At 42.1% G+C, this 20721-nt stretch overlaps 2 protein-coding genes across 2 annotated transcripts in view; one reads left to right on the top strand and one right to left on the bottom strand.

Annotated features, from left to right (window-relative positions):
* The window catches only part of SHC3 (SHC adaptor protein 3), a gene marked incomplete at its 5' end in the record, with an annotated part of 56655 nt that extends 54927 nt beyond the window's left edge, over nt 1–1728 (top strand). The window contains one exon of the mRNA XM_082074873.1: nt 1469–1728. Within this exon, the coding sequence (XP_081930999.1) occupies nt 1469–1597 (129 nt within the window). The 3' untranslated portion in view covers nt 1598–1728. The remainder of the gene's footprint in view (nt 1–1468) is intronic.
* A 7273-nt stretch (nt 1729–9001) lies between these two features.
* Nucleotides 9002–19234, bottom strand: S1PR3 (sphingosine-1-phosphate receptor 3). The gene is made up of 2 exons (XM_082075109.1): nt 19004–19234; nt 9002–13943 (listed from the first exon to the last, which is right to left on the bottom strand). Exon 2 carries the CDS (start codon nt 13763–13765, stop codon nt 12620–12622), a length of 1146 nt encoding a protein of 381 aa, XP_081931235.1. The 5' UTR covers nt 13766–13943; nt 19004–19234; the 3' UTR covers nt 9002–12619.
* Nucleotides 19235–20721: the final 1487 nt, after the last annotated feature.

Raw genomic sequence — 20721 nt, 5'->3', positions numbered from 1 at the left:
CTGTTCTCATCCAGCTGACCAAAAATAAAACAACACACCTCCTCTAATATCTAGTTCAGGTAAGAGATGCTTAAAATGGAGGATTACAGGATTTTTGCTGCATTTAGAATTAGGGTTTGCATTCTGGTGATGGCAGAGCTTACTCCTTATGGTAAGAAAAGTCTCAGTTGAGTTGAACTGACTGTAAACGTGTTAATCTGAATACAGACAAGGAAAATTACTGCTGTTTTAAAGATATGTTTTCATTTTGAAAATATAGCTTTGAATAACTACAGAAAATGATGTTTCAAAGCAGTATGTTTCAGAAATCAGAGGATCTGCGGATTTTCTTCAGTGGCACAGCTACATGCAGACTGAGCAGATAGTGTCATTTGCTATCAAAGTTGTTTGTTTCTTTTTTTTTTACTGAGAGAGACCCTGTGCTATGTTTCAAGGAATTCTACCAGAACTTAACGATGAAGATGGAAATACTTGAAGCGAAGTGCCCACCACAGCATAAGCTGTCTTTGGGAAGCTTAAAAAAAGTTGTTCTCTCCTTCTGAGAAGAGTTCAAAGGAAACAGATGACTTCAGAGCAGTGCTCACAGGCTGTTGCTTGAAGCAGTGCAAAGCCATCCCAATACAAAGCTTTACTGCAGCATGACATTCTCTTGAGAGAACCTCTGCTCTGCCTATGAAGGCTGTATGCCTGACTTGTTTCAAATATAGGAAGGAAATACTTAGTGAAGATGTGGTTAAATAATTAAAGATTGTTTTGTAACATAGATTAGTTTTGGGCCTGTCCTGATTTTTGACTGCTTTACCGTGAAATATCAGTTTCCTTTTATGATGGGTGTAATAATTTACCTAGTGGGATTCTGGTGCAGAGGACTGGCAAATGGGCTAGAAAAATGACTTTTCTTGCCCTGAAGTTTTTCTGTTTCAGAGGCAGAGGGGTGTACAATGCAGCATGGGGCAAACCCACGCCAAGCACCGTGGTGGCTGGATTGCTTTTGAGGGAGGGAAAGAAGAAGAAGGTCTTTGTTAAGGAAAACACGAAGACGCTGAAGTGCATGGAGAAGAGTTGGGTTCTGGCATCTCTGGAGGGACAGCTCTTTCTAATGGAAAAGCTGAAGACATCTAAAAGAAACAGGTGGTTTCTTGAAGAAGAAAATTTGAAGTAAAAATCCAGCTTACTGTGAAACAAAGTGTTGTACAGAAAGTTTTCAAGCAAACCTATTCAGAACGAGTAATAGCAGTAGACTGGCCCATAGGTAGCATGCAAAATATCTGCTTGGAGAGAAAAGAAGGCGTAAAAGTGAAAAACAGAAGCAAAACTCCAGAAATGCCAAAGTTCCACTGATTTTGATGGGTGGGGCATCAGTGTCTAAAACATGATTTTGTCATCTTATTCTTAGAGAATTTTAGTCTGAAGTTAAGGGGAAAAGTATTTTGCTCTTTAATCTGTCTTCTTTATCCTTTTTTTGAAGGTTCGTACAAAAGATCGTGTCTTTGACAGCATAAGTCATCTCATCAATCATCACCTTGAGAATAATTTGCCAATAGTTTCTTCTGGGAGTGAACTCTGCCTGCAGCAGCCTGCTGAGAGGAAACACTGACTTCAGATAACTGTTTTAGATTTTGTAATTTGAAAGCTATAACTGGTGGAGTTCAGATCTCAAAAAACATGTACATTAAAAAAAAAAAAAAAGCAAAAAAAAAGCATATTTACATATATTTCACCAGTGTGTTTTCTTTAGGTTTAAAAAGCCCCATTTCACACAGTACAAATGAAAATTCTCAATGCTTTATGTAGACATGAAGTCACAGCAGAAGGCTTTCTTAAAAAGTAATTTCAATAAAATTGTTCAGATTCTCTAATGTGAATATTGATAGTGTATATATACACATTATATATATAAATACAGTATATATTTATATTTTTCAAGTCAGTCTGTTGATGATATAGAACTATCTTCTGTGCCATGTGTTTTTACCAGAGGAAAAATGCCAATTGTGATTGTTCAGATAAAAAAAGAATTCAGCAGTCTCAATTTCTTGAGAAAAAGAATATTGGGAATCTTATTTCCGATTCTACCTAAGAAGCACAACTATGGGGATAACAGGTAGATTATGCTGGTTAAACATGAAAAGAGTCTGAATTCAGCAGCTAGTATTCCAACTCGGAAATTTAGCATAAAATTATTTTTAAAAGTGTTATTTAGTGTCATTGATATAAAAAGCATTTTATCTTTCTGATGTCAAGTTTAAATTCTTATATTATGCTACCCAAAATATTTGTATTTTGCTTTAGCAATGATTTGGTGTGATATTTCTGTGTATGAGGTGTGTGTATTTGAGTTTTCTAATGATAATACAACAATATTCTGTAATTTTAATTTATTTATTGGAGTGTTAAGGTTATTTATAAATATTTCTCTGTTTATAGTGAAGGTCTAGGTGACCTTCACTACCAGCCTCCAATGACATGTTACATACTGATTAGGCAAGTTCAAGTAACTTGCGTTTAATTGGTTAAATGTGAGAGGGGGACGGTTGTTCAAAGACATATCTGAAAAACCTTTTCTGCTTATAAGCAGTGAAAACTGTCATGACTCAGTGGTCAGTTTTGCAAATGATGTCATTTGCATTTACCTACCAAAGCATAACTTGACTTTGTCCTTCAGAAATATACTGAAAATATACTGTTTTTCTCTAAATATCTAGTTGAAAAATACACATACATTAAGGACGCATTTCTGGCAGAAATGTCCTTGGCTTTTGGTACTGGGAAGTGTTTTAAGGAAGGTTTATTCTATTCAAACGCAAGCATTATATGAAGTTATTTTGCCATTTTATGAAGCTTATCAGGAGCCAAATTCAATATATACAGTTCCTGTAAAGGTGAAGTTTGCGCCAGAGTCAGGATTTAGCCTTCAGTGTTCCAAAGTCTTCTCTAGCACCAGCATCTTGAATCTTCAGACTTGATTCATAAAGGCCAAAACTCAGCAGGATGAATCTAGGTTAGGCATCTGCTGACCCTGAAGTAGTGAATAGTTAGATCTACTTAAAATTAGGCTTGGTTTTAAGAATTTGCTAAGTTTAAAAAATTTGTAAATTATAACCAAACTGACTGAATGATTAACTTTGAATCTATTCAGGTAGGGTCATTATATTAAAATTCTGAACTTTCTTGTACCTCCCGCTTTGAAATATGATGAAATTGCAATTTGTGAAGTTTGGTTTTGGTTGATCTCAGGAACAAAAATGATTGAGTTCCTAAGACTAATCATGTGATCTGAGCATTAAAAATACACTTGGTTCTGTAATGAAGGCATTCAGAAGCCAAACTAAGACAGTAGTGAACCAAATGCTTGTGATTAATTTTGTTGCAGGTTGTTATTAGCCGATATTTCCAGGTCTGGGTGGGAGCTGAGAGCAAAGGAAATAAGTGAAATGCTGCATTGCAACCTAAATTGTTATGGCACTGCAGTTATTGGAATTCTTAAAATTTGGGTTGTCCTTTTACCAGGTTGGAAGTCGCAAGGGAACTTCAGGAGATCTTATACCCCAAAGCAGTATCCGTCAAAATAACTTTCTTTAAGAGCATCTATGTCTCACCTTAATCTCAGTCTGAAGTATCTCACTTGCCACTCTTTTTTGTCATATATAACACTTGTCATTCCGTACTCCCCACTCCCTACAGCCATGTCCTGGAAAGTTTTTAGTGAAGTATCACCAGCTGTAAGAGAAGTCCTCTTTTGTACTTCGACTATTGTGTATCCCTTCAGTAAAAGCTAGACGCCTAACTCTCTTAGCTGCCTTCAAAAATCCCACCTGCTGCCTATATCTGTTTTAGATTCCTAAATCTGTCAGTGTCTGTCTGGAAAAATGTGACAAGATATAAGGGTATGAATGAAGGCACTAAACATACACCGAAATAAGCATCTAAAATGTTTTACCGCTGTCCAAGCTGTAGCTGTAATAACCTAGCAGCTGCTTAGCTGCATGTTTTGGTAATAAAAGCAGGTGGCAAGGAGAAACAAAATTAAACAGCTTGACAGAAATATTAAACTCCCCAGAGTATATTTCACAAACTCTGCCCCCAGGAAAACGTGGCCATTTTAAGCTGCTCTGCCAGCACAGCCAATTTGCCCAGTTCAGCTTGCCCATGGCTGATGCAAAGGTTACATATGGCTGGATCAGACGCAGCTTGGTGCCTGGTAGTGGTAGTGCCTTTGGGCTGTGCGAGTGCCCTGCTGCCACAGTGGGCCAGCAGATCCTGTCTGGCCATGTGTGGTGATCCAGGGGCTCTTCCAAGTCACTGGGAACCAAATGATCTCAAAGCTGTCCAGAAGGAAGATCATGTGGGCCAATCAATGCTCCTTTTGTGGATCCTGCTATTGCTTTTTATCACTGTCACTCTGGGAGATTTGGCTTTCCCCTATATGAAAATGGTATAAAAACTGTATAGCCATTTGGGTAGCAGTTTGAAACCTGTTGTCGTTAAAGTCAAAGACCATTTTACACTGAGCTCCACAAGAGCGAATTGAACCTGCTAGAGAGGCAGGGCTCATTGTTGTGAGGAGCCAACACTGCCAGAGAGATGTCCAAGTCACAAGACGGGCTCAAATGCTGTGTGATTGGCTGAAAACCAGACAGCTGAGACCATAATAATTCCAGCCTTTTAATGTTTGCCTTTGGTTTTGAATCTCCTCACCTTTGTTTTTTATTCTCTTTTATGCAACCCCAAAGGCTAGACTTTTGCTGGTTGTAATTCAGTGCCATGGCTTCAAGAGCCAGGATTTTACTGAAAGGTCAAATTTACTAAACTCACTAGAAATCATGCAGATTAGACAACGTTATGGTATCCTTTAATATTTTCCCAGAGGACAGCTGAGAAGTTAGAACTGAGATTCTAAATATCATGCAAGACTGCCAAGATTTATCTTGAGTACTATTTGATTATCAGTTTTGATTCCAGTTGTGTGGCACCTATGTGCACTGTGTGCAATGAAAATGCATTTGATTCCTTTAAAGAAAGAACTTTCAGAAGTGAAACAAATCCCTCTGATTTATTTTATTGCTGATCTAGAGTAATTAGTAGGCTAACAAAATTTTCCATTGATGCTGGCTGTGATAGACTGGACATTGAGATACAGTAATGTTCTCAAACTTTCAGTTATTTCACTTGCCTCACAAGCAATGAAACCTCAAAAGCAGAAAATGTGATTCGAAAACTGAATTACCTTCTGACTTCAGTGGGAATTTGCTCAGTATGAGGACTCCCAGGTTCCCTTCCCTAATGCAAGAAGAGGATGTTCAAATTGGCCATGCCTGGGTGGACACCATAGGAGGAGATGCAATTTCCATGGCTTACTGCCTGCCTTTCTGCCCAGGGCTTTGTGCACACGGTGAGGATAGAAGGTTATGCAGTAGCTTCCCTCCACATCCTACAGGGTTCACAAAGGGAGATAATACCATTTCTGCCAGAAACCTCCCTGCTGCACATGTTCAATACCGTCTTGAACAAAGCACATCATCCTGGGACCAGGATTTGATTGCAAAATGTGCACTGTCACAGGAAGAAAATCTTTACTAATAGTCTGGTACATGTCACCTGCCAGCACTAAATTTTCTATATCCTGGGTTCATTCTTTTTCTCCTTTGTAGAATAATATGCTCACATTTATTGTCATCATGGTCCCCAGGGATTATGCTGTGCAGTAAGATAAGAATTTATAAAATTTATACCACAGTGCAATTGCTGCTGGCACATCAAGTGCCAGATGACAGCTACAATGTATTCATAATAGAATTGATGCATATTTAGATATTTGAAAGTCGGAAATGCTCCTTTTGAAAATCAGCAGAGTTTTGCATTCTCCAGGAAATCTGCAGCTCCAAAGGGCAAATTTGGTACTTGTGAAAGTTCTGAAAACAGGTTACAAATCCTGCTTTCAAAATTTTGTTCTTAGCATCCAATATCTACCTGAAGTAAGTGGCAGAACAAATAATGTATATTAAGTAAACCATATTTACATAAACAAAGTCTAAGCCGAAATAACAGACACACTTCCCTTTTTATCTTTCAGACACTTTCAAAATACATCCCCATAAAATCCAAATTCAGATTTACCTTAGTGCACTATCAAAAATGTGTTTATTTGTACAGTGTTTTTTTCTGAACCTAGAGTTGCACTCTCCACAAATCTATGCTTGCTCAAAGCTGCCAGGATGTGGGCAAATGCCCACTAAGAGATCTGCGCTCAGCAGTACTTACTCTACTCACTTGCAAGTAGTGTCTTGGTTACATCTGCATTGGATGCAGCTGGGATGAGGGTACACCTGTGGAAAAGAAAATGTCGCCATACAGTTTGCCTGCAGTTAACCAGAGGCTTGGATAGGGAGGGGAAAGCTGTGTTGAGTGAGAAAGCCTCAGGGATAAGAAATGAAATGTGAAGCCTGGAAACACAAGCCAATAGGCAAATAACATACTAATGAGAATAGAGAGCTGTCACTAAGTTATAATCTTGGTAACTGGTCGATAGGGTGAAAGCAGAACCTCTGGGGAGGGGAACAGCAAAATACTTAGGCAATGCCTATGGCTTTTCTCTTTTTGAGACATTTATGTTTGTAAGCCCTGATTTGTTCCTCTGCATCCTTCAGCATACAAATCTTGTATGGCTCCCACTACGAAAAAGCAGGGCGCTTTTTTTTTTTTTTTAATTTCAGTAAGGGAAATAAGATTTCAGAGGTACACATTTCTAGCAAAAGCACCATACAGGGAAAAAAACTAAATAAAGAGCGTTTAAACCTTGTTTGACAACAGAACAGGCTGTGGAAATAAAGAAGGTGGGTGACTCTTTCTGCTACCTCACTTTGTGGGAGACAGCACGGGTGACTCAGAAAAGGAAGGCAGCCTTTGAGGTTAGGTAGATTTTGAGGTTAAGATGCAGATTTACGTTTTTGTAGCTATCATGATGGTCAAATAATATACAGGTCAAATGACAGCTTTTTCCAGCAGTCCTCCTTTTTGTTCCATGAGTCAAAAACCACCAAACACACCCAAAATAAGTGAAATTTTTTATCAAGTGAAGAACGGAAAGATTTTAATTGGTATATATTTGTGTCCTTCTGTGGCTACATTGGTGTGATAACTGCTTCTCAGTGAAGTCCTGCAGAGTTAAACCTTGAAAGAAGCCACATTTCTTCTTTTGAGGTAAATGTTTTCCTTTGCATTGTGTGGGCAGCAACAACAAAACAAAAAGTGACTATTTTGCTGTAAAAGAGCGTTTGACTGTACATTTGTTATTTATTAATATTTATTACTTTTAGAAATATTTTTAACTGAGAATTGCAGGAAAAATAATGTATGTGGAAATATTGTGATCATTTATATTCCCAATGACTTTTGTGAAACTCAAGTTTTTGCCTGTTTGTTGATTGTGGTATTCTGGTTATAGAGGCAAATTTTGTCTCTGAGGAAGTCCTTGAGCAACAGAATTTGGAATATAAGTGTCATGCAACTGTTTTCTGATTATTCACTTTGTATATGATTAACCAAAGTAATAAAATAATGAGCACTATTGTCAGACTGAAATGCATGTAAAGTGGGCTTGAGTCTGTTCTCCTATGCTCAGGTTCCCTGATGGCCCAATGGGGTTTTGTTTTTAATTTGCCTGAAGGGTTGCCTGTTTTATAGCAGAATAAATGAAATTCTACAGGCTTTACCTGGATATCGAATATTAACAAGTCAATGAACTACTCATTTTAGTAGAAACGGGGATGAAAAATGTCAGAGGACCAAATGGCACATGAGGAGTTTGACCTCAGTTACACAGACTTTACACCAGAGAAGCTTCCACTTAATTTGACAGTAGCAACATTGATTCTGACAAGTCCATTTTTGACAAATGCCATTTTCACAATGCAAGTAATCGCTCATACAGGCCCTCTTTCTGGGCCAGATGATGCCCTCTCCTGAAAAGGTATTTTTCCTGCTTGGCACACAGAATAGATGAGGGTAGCCAAGGGTAGCTCACTCCATGGTCTTTCTGTGAAGAGTGACTGCAAGGACAAGGTCCATGCAAAAACAGCTATTTAGTGTACTGATCAAAGCAGAAAGGCTTCATGTCAGAAGAAAGCTTAGCTGGGCTGCTGTTCCCCCAATCCTCTTCCTTCACCATCCAAGTGTCTCCTTGCAAAGGCCATTCTCTCTTACTCACTTGGAGAAAAGCTGGGCTCAGGGATGCCCTGGGAAGTTACTTTGTTCTCAGGGAGAAGAACTGCAGCTCTAAAGGCAGCATGGGCACCAGCCTGCCTCTGCATGCTCTGCACGGTGCCTCCAGACCACTTTAGGTGCCAGGAGACCTCAGCGATGCAGAAAGCCTCACAGCACAATGCCGGCCAAGCAGAAACCCCTGATCACTGCTGCCATGCCTGGCCTCTGTGAGTTTCAGCATGAGAAGTGAGTGTCCCGAGGCCTGGGGCGGCCATGGCGGTCAACAGTTCCCACCAAAGTCAAGGGGCTGAGCTGTGCCCTGGGGTGGACGTCAGCACAGCTCCACTCAGTGGGACAGATCAGCTGCTCTCAGGGCCCCAAGCATTTTGGCACTGTATACACAGGTGTGTTTCCCATTTTCTTACCAGAGCAGCTGGAAATGACAAACCTTGTAGGCAGCACGACACCCTAATTACAGTCACTCCTCGTAAAAATCTGCCTCTCCAAGGGAGCAGCTGTGCATGGTGCTGCCACCAAGGGAGTGCGTGTGTGCCTTTCCAAGAGAGCAGACATTCCTCCGAGCAGGGGAGCCCAGGCACACAGCCTGCTCCTGGGCAACGGGGGGCAAAGCCACCCTCCGGCTCCAGGGCAGCGGATGGAGAGTCCGCTGCCTTCGGTTGCGCAGTGCGCCCACAGGCACCGCTTTCGGCCATGACACCCAGAGTTCAAATGCGTGTTTTCCAAAGAAAGCCAAAACCTTTTCTACGATTCTCTGAAAAAAAGACTGGTACGCAACAACTTCAGTTCATATGCTTGAGATTTAATTAAAAGTTTTCAAAATGTTTATGGTACCTAATGAGTTGAAAATACTCTGTAAGACTTGGCAATAAAAGACTCTAGGAAAGCATCTTGTGAAAGCTTTTTTTTTTTTTCCTTAGGTGATTCACTTTGCATTTCTTCTGCAATCCAGAACCAAAATAAATATTCCAATTCATGAAATAATATAAATGTTAATCTCCTTTGTAGCTTTTGCTCCATGTAAAACCAGTTGGGAAAAGGAGACATAATTCAGTTTCTTATATGCTTAAATCAGCCTAGATGTTAAAAAGCTTGGATTCTCCATTGTATTTTAAGGAATTTACTAATATTTTGAGGCAAATAAAGTTATTCATCTTTTTCCAGCTTTAATGATAGGACATCTTCCTGGTTATGGTCTACTGCTGCTAAGCCTTTGGCTTGTCCTACTTTAAAATTTTGCTCTGAAATCTTCTATAATTCATGCTTTGCCTAAGATGTCTCAGTGGGATGTAGCCACAGAAGACTGTATCCACCACAGGTTTTTTCTCTTCAGTCATAAGTACTTTGTAAATTTTATTATCAGCGTTACATGTGGACACATGAATCTTGGGAGCCCGCTTCAAGTACAGCAGGGTGACTGTGTGGGAATAGCGCAAGCATGGTGAGGAGAATTGTAAATACACTCAAGTGACTGCAGCTATGGTGTAGAAAAACATATAAATCACAAGCGGAACCCTCTGTGTTTAGATAACAGGCCTGTGAAAAAAGTCATAAAGGCACCTTATCCTTGAGATTTCTGCAGGCAAAGACCAGAGCAGTGTGGTGAACTGCGCCTGCGTGAATCCCTACATACAGGCCAAAATACGCAGGCTCATTGGTCTGCACCAAGGGCCGAATTCTGCAGTTACCTGCATCTCTGCTTGTGTCACCCCTGACCAGGAGTTTAAGTGATGTTTCTGAGATTCCTGAAAATAAATTTGCTCTTTGCATTGCATCTGTGATCTCTGGTTGTTCCTCCGACCTGCCTGCGTCGGCCCACACAGTAGTGAACTAACAAAATATCCCCACAGCTCCAAAGTAAGAGAAGGAAATCAAAGTAGAGTGAAAGGTTTTGTACTGACACACAGTCACATGGCCTCCAACAGGGGAGTTGCTTGCATTACTTGTACCCTGAAAATACCTAAGGCTAGAATACAGATGCTAAAACTCACTTTTTCGTGCATGTTCTTGGACTTTGCCTATTAAAAATATTATTTTTCTTTCACCTACATAGTGAGAATCATGTAACATCCTTGACATGAGAGTTGGTGTGGGGTCGGCCACAATGTCTTCTCATACCATTGTGTTGCGAAGGCCTTTCTGCTCTACAATAGCAAGGAGTGCTGCCACATCCCACCACCTCATGAACTAACATTTAGAAGTATACAAATATTTTCACTGGCAGTTTTCAAAGACACAGCTTCAGGGAGGAACTTCCACACTGAAAATACAGTCAAATAGAACTGTATTATCTAAAAACCTGAGCAAGCCATGGCAATGCAATGTCACCAGTTCTATTTCTCAAAAAGCTACAGAGCTGCTGACCCAGCCTGTATCTGCAGTTCATATAGTTATATCATGCTTAGCTTAGTTTTGCTTTCTCTTCTTCTCTAAGTGCACTGCTTTTGAACATTTTTGGTAGAAATTACTTTGTATTTACTACTCTCTTTCACAGTTATTTCATTAAAATACAGTTTTTCTTTGTTCTTACACTTTTCTAACAGCATAAAACATTTACAAGCAGACTGATAACTCGTAAAAGATAATCACAATGCAAACCTCTACTTTTTAAAGGCTTTTGCTACACACATTACACAACTTATACACTGTAGCTACTTGGCAGAAGTCTAATGTTGCTGCTTTAAATGATTAAGACCGGAGTAAAGCTAAGGATGAGCTCCTTTCAGGCTGTGTATTAAAAAAAGCCTGAACTACCTCTGATTGTACATAAGGCAGCATGTGGTTAGTGACATTGAACATAAAACTTTGAAAGAGCTCAATAAAGTTAGATGCTCACATTCTTACTGAAAGACAGAATTTCCCGTCAACCTCCACTGAAGCCTCCAGCCATAAAGTACTACTGATGGAAGTACCACGGGCCACTCCCACGGGGATTTGAAACCAAGTGTTTATGAAGTCTTAACTGCTCTAGGTCCCAGGGAATCCCTCTGATGCTGAACACCATCCTGTACTGAGGCTGGTAAGGCAGTGGTAGACCACAAAGTTGTTTGCATACAGGTTTTTCTCTCTGGAACAGCCTCTTGAAAGAGTAAGTCTGGGGCTCCAGGAAAGTTGGAAGGTCTTCCAAACTAAAAAGGCTTTTATTCCACATCCAAGGCAATGTCAGGTATAAACGGAGATACACCCTTCAGCGTGATCCTGTTGTACTGCATCTTCCGTCTTGTATCTGTGAAAGTGCCCAGAGGCAGCAGGAGTGTAGGGTCCCACTGCCAGAAAATAGGATCTTGTCTCACTGGCTGGACTTCTTCCCTGGGAGGATTTCTAACAAATTCCATGCTGTGTTAGTGCCTGGAGAGAAAAGGAAGAACTCCACCTGGACCCGTCTGTGGTTCATTGCTTTCTGAAATGGTACATCTCTGTTTCAGAACTGACAAATCTCAGCTTAGGTAGTGCATTCACAATGTACACAGGTTTACATAAGTTTGACATACATTTTTAAATATATTGGAAATAGTAAGCAAAAATATATGCATTGAAACAGTACATACACTTGATACATGTGTATTGTTGGGTCACATTTTAACTACTTTAAATAGCAAACATATATAGCCTCTCTCAATGGTTATTTACTACTGCTTGTTCAAAATAAGTTGTGCAATGTCACAGTGACAACTGTCATGTTGTCTCTCACAAAACATGAAAAGTTTGAATAACAGTGGAAGATATAAAAATACTGCATTGATATGACATTTTAAAGTTCTTGTCAGTTATTATAAAAGCTACTACTTCATATATTTCCAAATATCCCCATTGAAACATATCTATTTGTATAGTTTCTCACCTTACACTGTATACTGCAATACAATGTTTAGCATATTGTAAACTTTTACCAAACTATGACGTTTTAATAAGGAATTGTACACATATACAGCTATTTATACCACATACATATAAGGCCATTAACATAACAGCAAGATACATATAGAGAACTATAATCACCAACATATGTAATGAGCTTTTCTCCCAGTTGGCAATAAGCAGGCTCATTTTCTAACCATCAGCAGTGTATAGTGAATGCTGAAGTTTGTTAACAGATTTTATTGATGTCTTGCAAGATCAGGCAGTGCCAAGTGCAGCCTCATCATACAATGCCATTGTGGTGCACAATGTTATGAGATGTGCATGGACTCCATACTAGCTGCTGGGTAGCATGAAGGGTGTTTTCTGAATAAGGTGTGTTACTGAATTAACACCCAAAGCAAATGATTGGTGACACGTAAGTCCTCAAAGTTAAATAAGTGGTTAGTGTTTTCCTCTGTGACTTAAGTGCATGAACACTTAACTACACTTGTAGTTTAAATCTAAAAGTCACTGAAAGGTACTTGTCTCGAGGAGTCCTTTACTTACAGAAGTTTCCATTGTGAAATGAAGATTCATTTTTCTCAGCGATACAGGAAGGAACATTAATCTGTGGGAAGTCTTCCTTTGGCTTCTGAGTATTGCTGCTGCTAGATTTACTTCGACTATGATCTGGTGTGGGCTGAATAGGCAAAGATCTGGCCACTTTAGATTTCACCAGGCAGCCACAAACAAGGCGAAAGAAAGCCCGGCGCATTTCTTTACTAGCCAGAGTGTAGATGATGGGGTTCATTGCTGAATTTATGACCGCCAGAGCAATAAACCAGTTGGCTTTGTACAAGATAGAGCACTCCTTGACTTTGCAGGCCACGTCGATGAGGAACAGGATGAACAGCGGAGACCAACAGGCAATGAAGACACTAACGACGATCACAACAGTCCTAAGGAGTGCCATGGACCGCTCCGAGTTATTGTGGTTAGTGACATTACGACTGCTGGACTTTACCAGGATGTAGATACGGGCATAAAGGATGACAATGGCAACCAAAATGGCTATGAAGATACTAATGCAGAACACAACATACTTCTTGGAGTACAGAGGCAAAATTGTTGAGCAATCTGGTAAGTTGTTTATACAGTTCCAGCCGAGGATGGGTAAGGCACCCAAGGAAATTGAAATAAGCCAGCAGGTACCAATGAGAAGGAACACTCTGTATTTTTTATTTGCGTCGTAAGGTCTCATTTTAATCATGGTCAAATGCCGCTCAATAGCTATTGCTAGTAAGCTGAAAGTAGAGGCTCCCAGGGCAACAAACATGCTGCCTTCTCTAATGAACCAGATTGTGGAGGACAAGCTCAGCGTTTTCTTCCCAGACATAAGAATGTTTACTTTGTAAACAATCCCAGCTAAAAGATCACAGAGAGCTAGATTGCCAATAAAAAAGTACATGCGGTTGTGAAATTTATTGTTTTTCCATATGGCAATCAACACCATCAAGTTTTCCAGGACTATGAAACTACATAGGATCAGAAATGCAATAGTGGACAGGTCTATGCTGTCAGTTGCCTTTTCCCTTAAAATAAGCTTTCCTGTGTAATTATAATGCAGTACGATCAGAGAGTCCATCTCTTCATTTCCTTGAGGGCTGACAAGGGCATCAGGTGCCACGGTAACTGCTGCCATCATTTGGTTGCCAGTGCCGGACTTGCCTTCTTTAGGATCACAAGAATTTAGTTCCGATAATATTCCACAAGAGGGAGATCACGCCACGTTCCTCCAAGCACTCCTCTGGGCGGGCGGTGGGTATCCCCAGCTGCAGCAAGCCTCGCATATTAATTCGGGAGAATGGCTCGCAAACCAGGCTCTGAAAATAAAAATAATAAATGCAACATAAATCTCACTGTCTTCCCACGTCACCCATGGCCCCTGCGGGTGCTCAAGCCACAACATACACTCAGGAGCCAAGAGGGACACTGGCTATGATGAGGCATCAAGGTCTAGCATTGCTGCGTCCTTATCAAGGTAGTTGTGGGTAAGCCCTTGGTCATGCTCTGCACAGATGCAGCTCTGCCAGGGAAATATGAGGGCAATGTGCTTATAGGTGTTTCCCCCTACAAAACTTCCATGCTAAAAAAACCCCAAAAATGCAGAGGAGCAGTGAGAAGGATCAGCAAATGGACTCAGACAGCCCCAGTGTTCACAGCAACCAGCTCACTCCTCAAAAAAGACCTAAGTGTACACAGTGCTACCAAAACACTACACAACCATCGCTGCTTGAGCTGCAGGGCAAAACTCACTGCTTTCGAAGCTTGTTCCCTATGCAGACCTAAGACAGCAAAGAGCCTGAGAAAGTTGGTGTCAGGTATTGATGCCAGTTTGTATGTTGCCAATGCCTAAAATAACTTCCCACCCTTAATAGTATAAAATGACACCATTTATTACAATTAATACAATTTACACAATTAATACAATTTATTAATACAATTAAGGAGGTGCTCTGAAAGCCAGACATCATAAAACCAATACTAATTCCCATTCAAATTAGTTGGATTTCTGCTACCTTTTAAAAAAATAAACATAGCAAGTCATATCTTTGTAAGTACTACTTCTTTTTATGGCTCACTTATTTTTTTTCCTTTGCATGTGTATACAAGACATATACTTAATGTGTTCTGTTTTTTTTAAGAAAAAATAGCTATACCCACTTTAATTGTCCTTCTCAATTTACTTCTATTTTGTCTTTAAGTTATGACTTAGATTACTCCGGTGTTTTCCCACGGACTTTGATAGGTTGCATGTTCACAGAGATCCTCCTAGCTGTCTTTTTTCATTGGCATACATAAGTATTGGAAGAGATCTCCACAGCTTCGTAAAAATATCAGAAGATGTCACAAGCACTTACTGTTTTACCAGAAATGTTACAATTTAGCTGGTGCATACTCCAATGAGAATCAGTGCTCATGCCCCAAACATATATACTGAGGATGAACAGATAGATAATTTTTCAGCTTGGTAACCAAAACAGGATGAGGAGAGAACTGGTTCAATCTGTGAGAGTGGTGAGACACTGGAACATGTTATGCAGGAAAGTTGTGATGCCCCGTCCCTGTTAATGTTAAAGCCCAGGCTGGATGGGGCTCTGAGCAACCTGGACTAGTGGAAGGTATCCCTTCCCATAGCAGAGCAGGTGGAACTAAATCTTTAAGGTGCCTTCCAACTCAAACCATTCTGTGATTCTACATACAGGTTTCTTAAAATCAGGAAAACATGTGAGCCACTGCCGTTCCAGCATTCTGGAAGACAGAAAGAGCAAAACACATCCCAGATGAATTTAAAGGATGATTTAAAGGATGACCCACGCCCTATTTTCCCACCCTCCCTTCTCCTGGATTCGATCCTTCAGAAAAGAAGTTATCTGACAAAAGCCTACAGTGGATTGTCTTGAATTCTTTAGTACATTCAAGATGTTTTAAAATTATTTTTCTGATAAAATAATTTGCTATTTACCTATTATTATTATTTCCCCATTGTAGTTTTTAGGTCCAAACTATTTTGGTGAAGAGACCCACTGGGAGGGACATATTATCCAAGAAACACAGTTGTTGCTTGATGACTTCAGTCTTTTCTACTCTGAAGATGACAGCAAGCATCTCATTCATCTCCCAGGAGCAGAATTGGGCCCTCGAGTTGTTGACCTCTTTTCTGAAGCATTTTAACAGTGAAGCCCTTCAACAGAACAACTTCACCTCAGCTAAGGTTCAATTTAATTGTAATTCGGTTACAATCTGCACACTGTTATCACAGACACTATCACAGTCTTTCACTGTATTGGCTTATAACAAATGCCACTGTGTCCGTATGAATTGCAAGTGCTTTCCACTGTAAAATAAACAATTACATTTGACTAGAAAAGTACTTGTTAACAATAGCTCAACTAGCAATGCTCACCAGACTGGCTGGTGGCTGCCTGAGAGAATCATATTAACATCATTTAAGAGGACCACATGCAACAAAATACATGTTTCTGTAAGTCTTTTCCAAACAGAGTTATCATACTAGTCTGTGAAAGGACAAATACATTTATTCCTCTGAAGAAAATTGTATGCCAGACTTTGGATTTCATTAGCCACAACTCAGCAGCTGTAAACTGTGATGACTCTACTAAAGGCAATGGTGCTACACCAGTTCCCCTGGCTGAAGGCATAGACAATGCACTCAATCAGCAGAAATCATACAGGGTCTCTTCCACTGTTTGTAATTACTTCTTCTCTTGAGATTATTACAGCAAACTTAGTATCATAAAAGTAAATCTTTGCCTGTGACAAACTAGTGGCAAGGCAATAGGAGCTGTAACATTATTATTTGCCAAGATTGTCAGGCAATGAGTATCACTCACAAACCACTTGAAAGTTAATATAAATAATACTTCTCTTCTGGCAGCAACATTTCCAGGTAATATCTTTCAGCCATGGTACTTCTTTTGTTTTCCTCCTGCTTTGTAGCAAATAACTCAAAAAACACATTCATTTTTTAACAGTTAAAAAAATCAAAGTTGGTTGTATATTATAATATCAAGAAAGCAGCAGCCAGGTCCAGGGTATCTGTCTCACTGCTTCCTGCCTGCTCTACAACTCACTCCTCAAAATATCTTTGTTCCAGTCACATACAGAGGATTACCCACTAGGTGCAAATTACAGACCTTGAGCTCAATATAGTAAAAAAAAGGACCCAAATAGCCTGTCTGTGGTATGTTATGTGTTGAGCATTGCCTTTGTTAGGTACCTCCATACCCCAAGATCTTGATACCACTGGAAATTACTTTTATTTCCTCTAAAGCAAATGGGAGGATCCCTATCGCTGCATCACCAGGTACCACTAGAAAGATAAACCTATCAGCCGTACAGGAGCAATCCAGTGACAGCCAAAATAGCATTTCCTAAATTACTCAGATAAAAGCAGTGGTACAATGTCAAGAACCACAGTCATGTGGAAGACAATTCAGTCACCTCCTTCAGCTATTCAGCTGACCTTTGCCCTCCCTGCTCCAAGGACAGAGAGAGCAGTTGGGGTCAGCAGCAAACACCATTATTTGCTGCTCCTGGGTGATCTCCCTGCCCACTGCTATGCTTTGGGGTTTACACAGCAGTCAGTGTGGTCTGCTGCAGATGTTATGGATCCTAGTAGGGAAGAGCACCCTTCCAAGTTGGAGCACGGGCCCTCCAGCATGGCTCATATCCCCAGGGTCTACCAGGGTCTAAATGGTCCCTGTGCCACACGTGCCATGAAAAGCATGGTAGGCCAGGACCCCTGGATCTGCCATGTGGCAAGGCACACCCTCACTGCAATCTTCAGCCCCGCCACTCAGGGCTGTACCTTTTACCAGCTCCCCACAGATAACGTGCTGAGTAAGGCAGATCGAGCCAACCTGCAGTTTTCCTGCAAAATTCCTCTGGGAATGTGTAATTCCCAGTGCCAGGAAACAACAGGGAACTGGTCACAATGAAGATGCCAAAGCCATCCAGCAACCATCCCCAGTACATCTCCACTCTCTGCTCCCAGCAGGCGCTCTGGTAAGAGTCCCATGGGGAGCTGAAAGCTTTTACCATCTCACAAGTCACAGGGTACTTTACAGCTGGAAGAATAAGAAATTTCTGTTTTCAAAACAGAACTCAAAACAAAATGTACTCAATTTTCATGATATCCTGAAGTCAAAGTAACAACTGAGAATAAAGCACAAGCGAGAACAGGACTTTCCACTACCTACTTTTGCCTACACAAGAACATATGATGCCACGCGTTCAGTACAGTCACTGTAATTCAGCTGGAATTGTATTTTCCTGCCTTTCAAATATTCACAAACAGGCATAACCAAAAAGACTGGACCCCCCTTTACCACCACCCCCACTCCACACATTGCAGTTCTCCCTTCTCTTCCACACACAGTCATATTATTTGGCCACCAATGACAATTTTAAGACAGGCAAAGAGAAAGCCAAGAATGTACATCTGAAGCCAAACTTTTGTATATATTATTTATTTTGAAATCCTTTCCAAATGAAAAGTAAATATGTGTCATTTATCAGACACACCCTGGTAGTGTTAAATTTAAGAACAGAAAAGGCTTTTGAGAACAGGAGCACATTTGAATACACATTTCCACTCTGAAATTAAGCTGTGCTTGTTGCAAATGAAGTTTAGACAACAAACATCTGCTGCAGAACAATGTCTTGGACAACTCAAATAAACCTTAAAATATTTTTTTAGAGGTGAATGTGTTGGCAGCTTACAGCCTCAGAAAAGCCTTTAATAAACGGTTATTTTTCTTGGCTTCTGGATTTTAGACATCAGTTTATGTTTGTAATTCTGAGCAGCACACACGCGTAACTCATACAGGAGCCTGCGGCTGGTTTAATTCTTGCACGTTAAAGGAAGGAACATTTACTTCTTCCCCCTCACCGGTTCCCAGCGCTCCCGACCTATTCCTGCCACTCAAAACTCCTGTATTCCGTTCACAAATTTGCACTACTGCCTTTTTGGGGCGACTAAACTACTCAAGAGTATCCCCGACGTGTCTGCGGTGTCTAAGTCCCGCACGGAAAGATTATTCGAGTCCCGGGCTCCACTCAACCTGCCTCCGCTCCCTGCCTGCTACTACGCCTTTACCTAACACTCCGAAGGACCGGCCAGCACGGTGGCTCTCCCGCTCCCACGACAACCGGCAAGGCAGGCGGAGCGGTGCCGCTCGCCCAGACCAGCCGCCCGGGGACACCTGGCACACCGCCCGCTGAACGGGGACAGCGCGGCCGCGCCGACGGACGGGCGGGCGGGCGGGGGGAGCGCAGCCCGCCGCCCCGGCAGCGGGGAAAGGAGCAAGGGGTGCAGGCAGAGTGCGGGCAGGGCTGTCCCGGAGAAGAGGAGAAGTACCTGCTGCGTCTCCGCCGCGTCCCCCCGGCGCTCTGCGGCCGCCGCATCCGATCTTGCCGGCTTCACGGCGCCGCTCGGCCCCCGCGGCTGCGCTGGGGCGGGCCGGGCCGGGCCAGGCCGGGCGGGGCTGGGATGGACCCGGCCCTGCCCCGCCGCCGCTCCCCGCGGCTCCGCGCCGCTGCCCGAGCCGCCCCGCCCAGGTACCCCCGCCCCCCGCCCCTCCGGGGTTTTCTCTGCGCCCCTCTCGCCCCGCGTCTGCCGCCCCGGCTCTTGCCTCCTGCACGCTGCTCCCGCGCCGCCGTCGTCCCCGCTCAGGCTTCGCTCCCCACTCCGGCGGCCGTTGTCTGCCCCCGTCCCGCCCCGCTTCACCCCGCCCCTACGCCCCTCGACACCCACTCATGCCCGAGGGGGTTCTCCGTCGGGGCTGCCTGCTGCCGTCAGGGCACGGCTGCGGGGGAAGCACCAAGCGTTATGGGCAGCCAGGGGTGAAATGTAAGAAGGCAGAGCCCGCCGCCGGGTATTTGTAACGTCCATAAAAATGCGAGGGGGAGGGAGGACATTCTGGGTAGTCCTTACTCAGCTCGAGCATGCTTGAGTGAGGTTTAGCTCTCCTGCATCTGCCCCTCTGCTTTACTGTGTCTAATATTTTGATCTTCAGAGAGCTCGAGAGGAGTGACGTAAGCCGAAGCATTCAGAAACTCTGAGCAAAAATACACTGGTTTGACTCTGACCTGCCAATTAAAGCATGTTCTTAGTAAGCTACCTTTGATGGAGTTACTGACTGAATAATAGCAACTCGGGGATAGCGGTAGGCATGCAGGTTGCCTCAATGATGGGAGCAGCATGCTGGAAAAGAAGTCGAAGCCTGGATCCTACAACCATCTAATTTAAAAGTACTTGTAAGATGCCTGTGGGTACATGAAAGCTTTCTGACAGAAATGGATACAATGAGCTGGCAAACAGGAACACTACAACAGCCTTGCTAAGCACAGGCAGGCATGTAGGGTTGCCTAGTTGTCTTGCTGCAATCAGTGTTTTCAGTGTTTTTCTTGGGAGCCTCCTGTCTGGAGCTGGGCATCGTCACACTGGGATGCATGCCACAGGCTTGCCTGCACTGCTACTTGGTAGGGAAGAAAAGTCCTGAAAGGAAGCAGAACTAGGCTTTTTATAGCCATAAATTCAAGCCGATCTAGCAGAACAAGTGTTTTGTTTCTGTGATTGCTTTTTATCTACTGAAGATGAGTAATGAAAATCTTCTGGTTTAGGACCTTGGTAGGAAATTACTACACAGGGCAAAATGCTGGTAAAATAATTTTGAAGCTAATAGACCCCATGGATATGGCCCCAGTTAGCTATGGATGGAGCTACAATGCAATGCGTGGTGGTCCTGGCCTTACCTTCTTATCCTCCCATTGGGTGTGCTGTGTGAAAGCTGCTCTCTTCTGTGGAAAGGAAGAACAGTGGAAAAATTCCACACCACATAAAAGCACACACTGCCTTTTGGCAAAGGGAAGCCCAGATCAGTGAATCTGTGCTCTCCCATTGCACAGGAAAGCCTTGTACAACAGTTTCCCTACAAAACACCCCTGGAAGCTCTGTAGTCAGCCGGTTGGCACTTGTTGTCAAGGCCCAGTTCTTGCAGAGCAGATGTTTAGTAAGCAGCCTCTGGCCTTGTTCTGTGCTCTGTTATTATGCCTTGTTCTTTTGCCTGTATCCTT

This window comes from Streptopelia decaocto (genome assembly GCF_964273445.1).
Source record: "Streptopelia decaocto genome assembly, chromosome: Z".
Taxonomy (NCBI): Eukaryota; Metazoa; Chordata; class Aves; order Columbiformes; family Columbidae; genus Streptopelia; species Streptopelia decaocto.
Note: the sequence above shows the minus strand (reverse complement) of the source record. Positions and strands in the feature narration are given on the sequence as shown.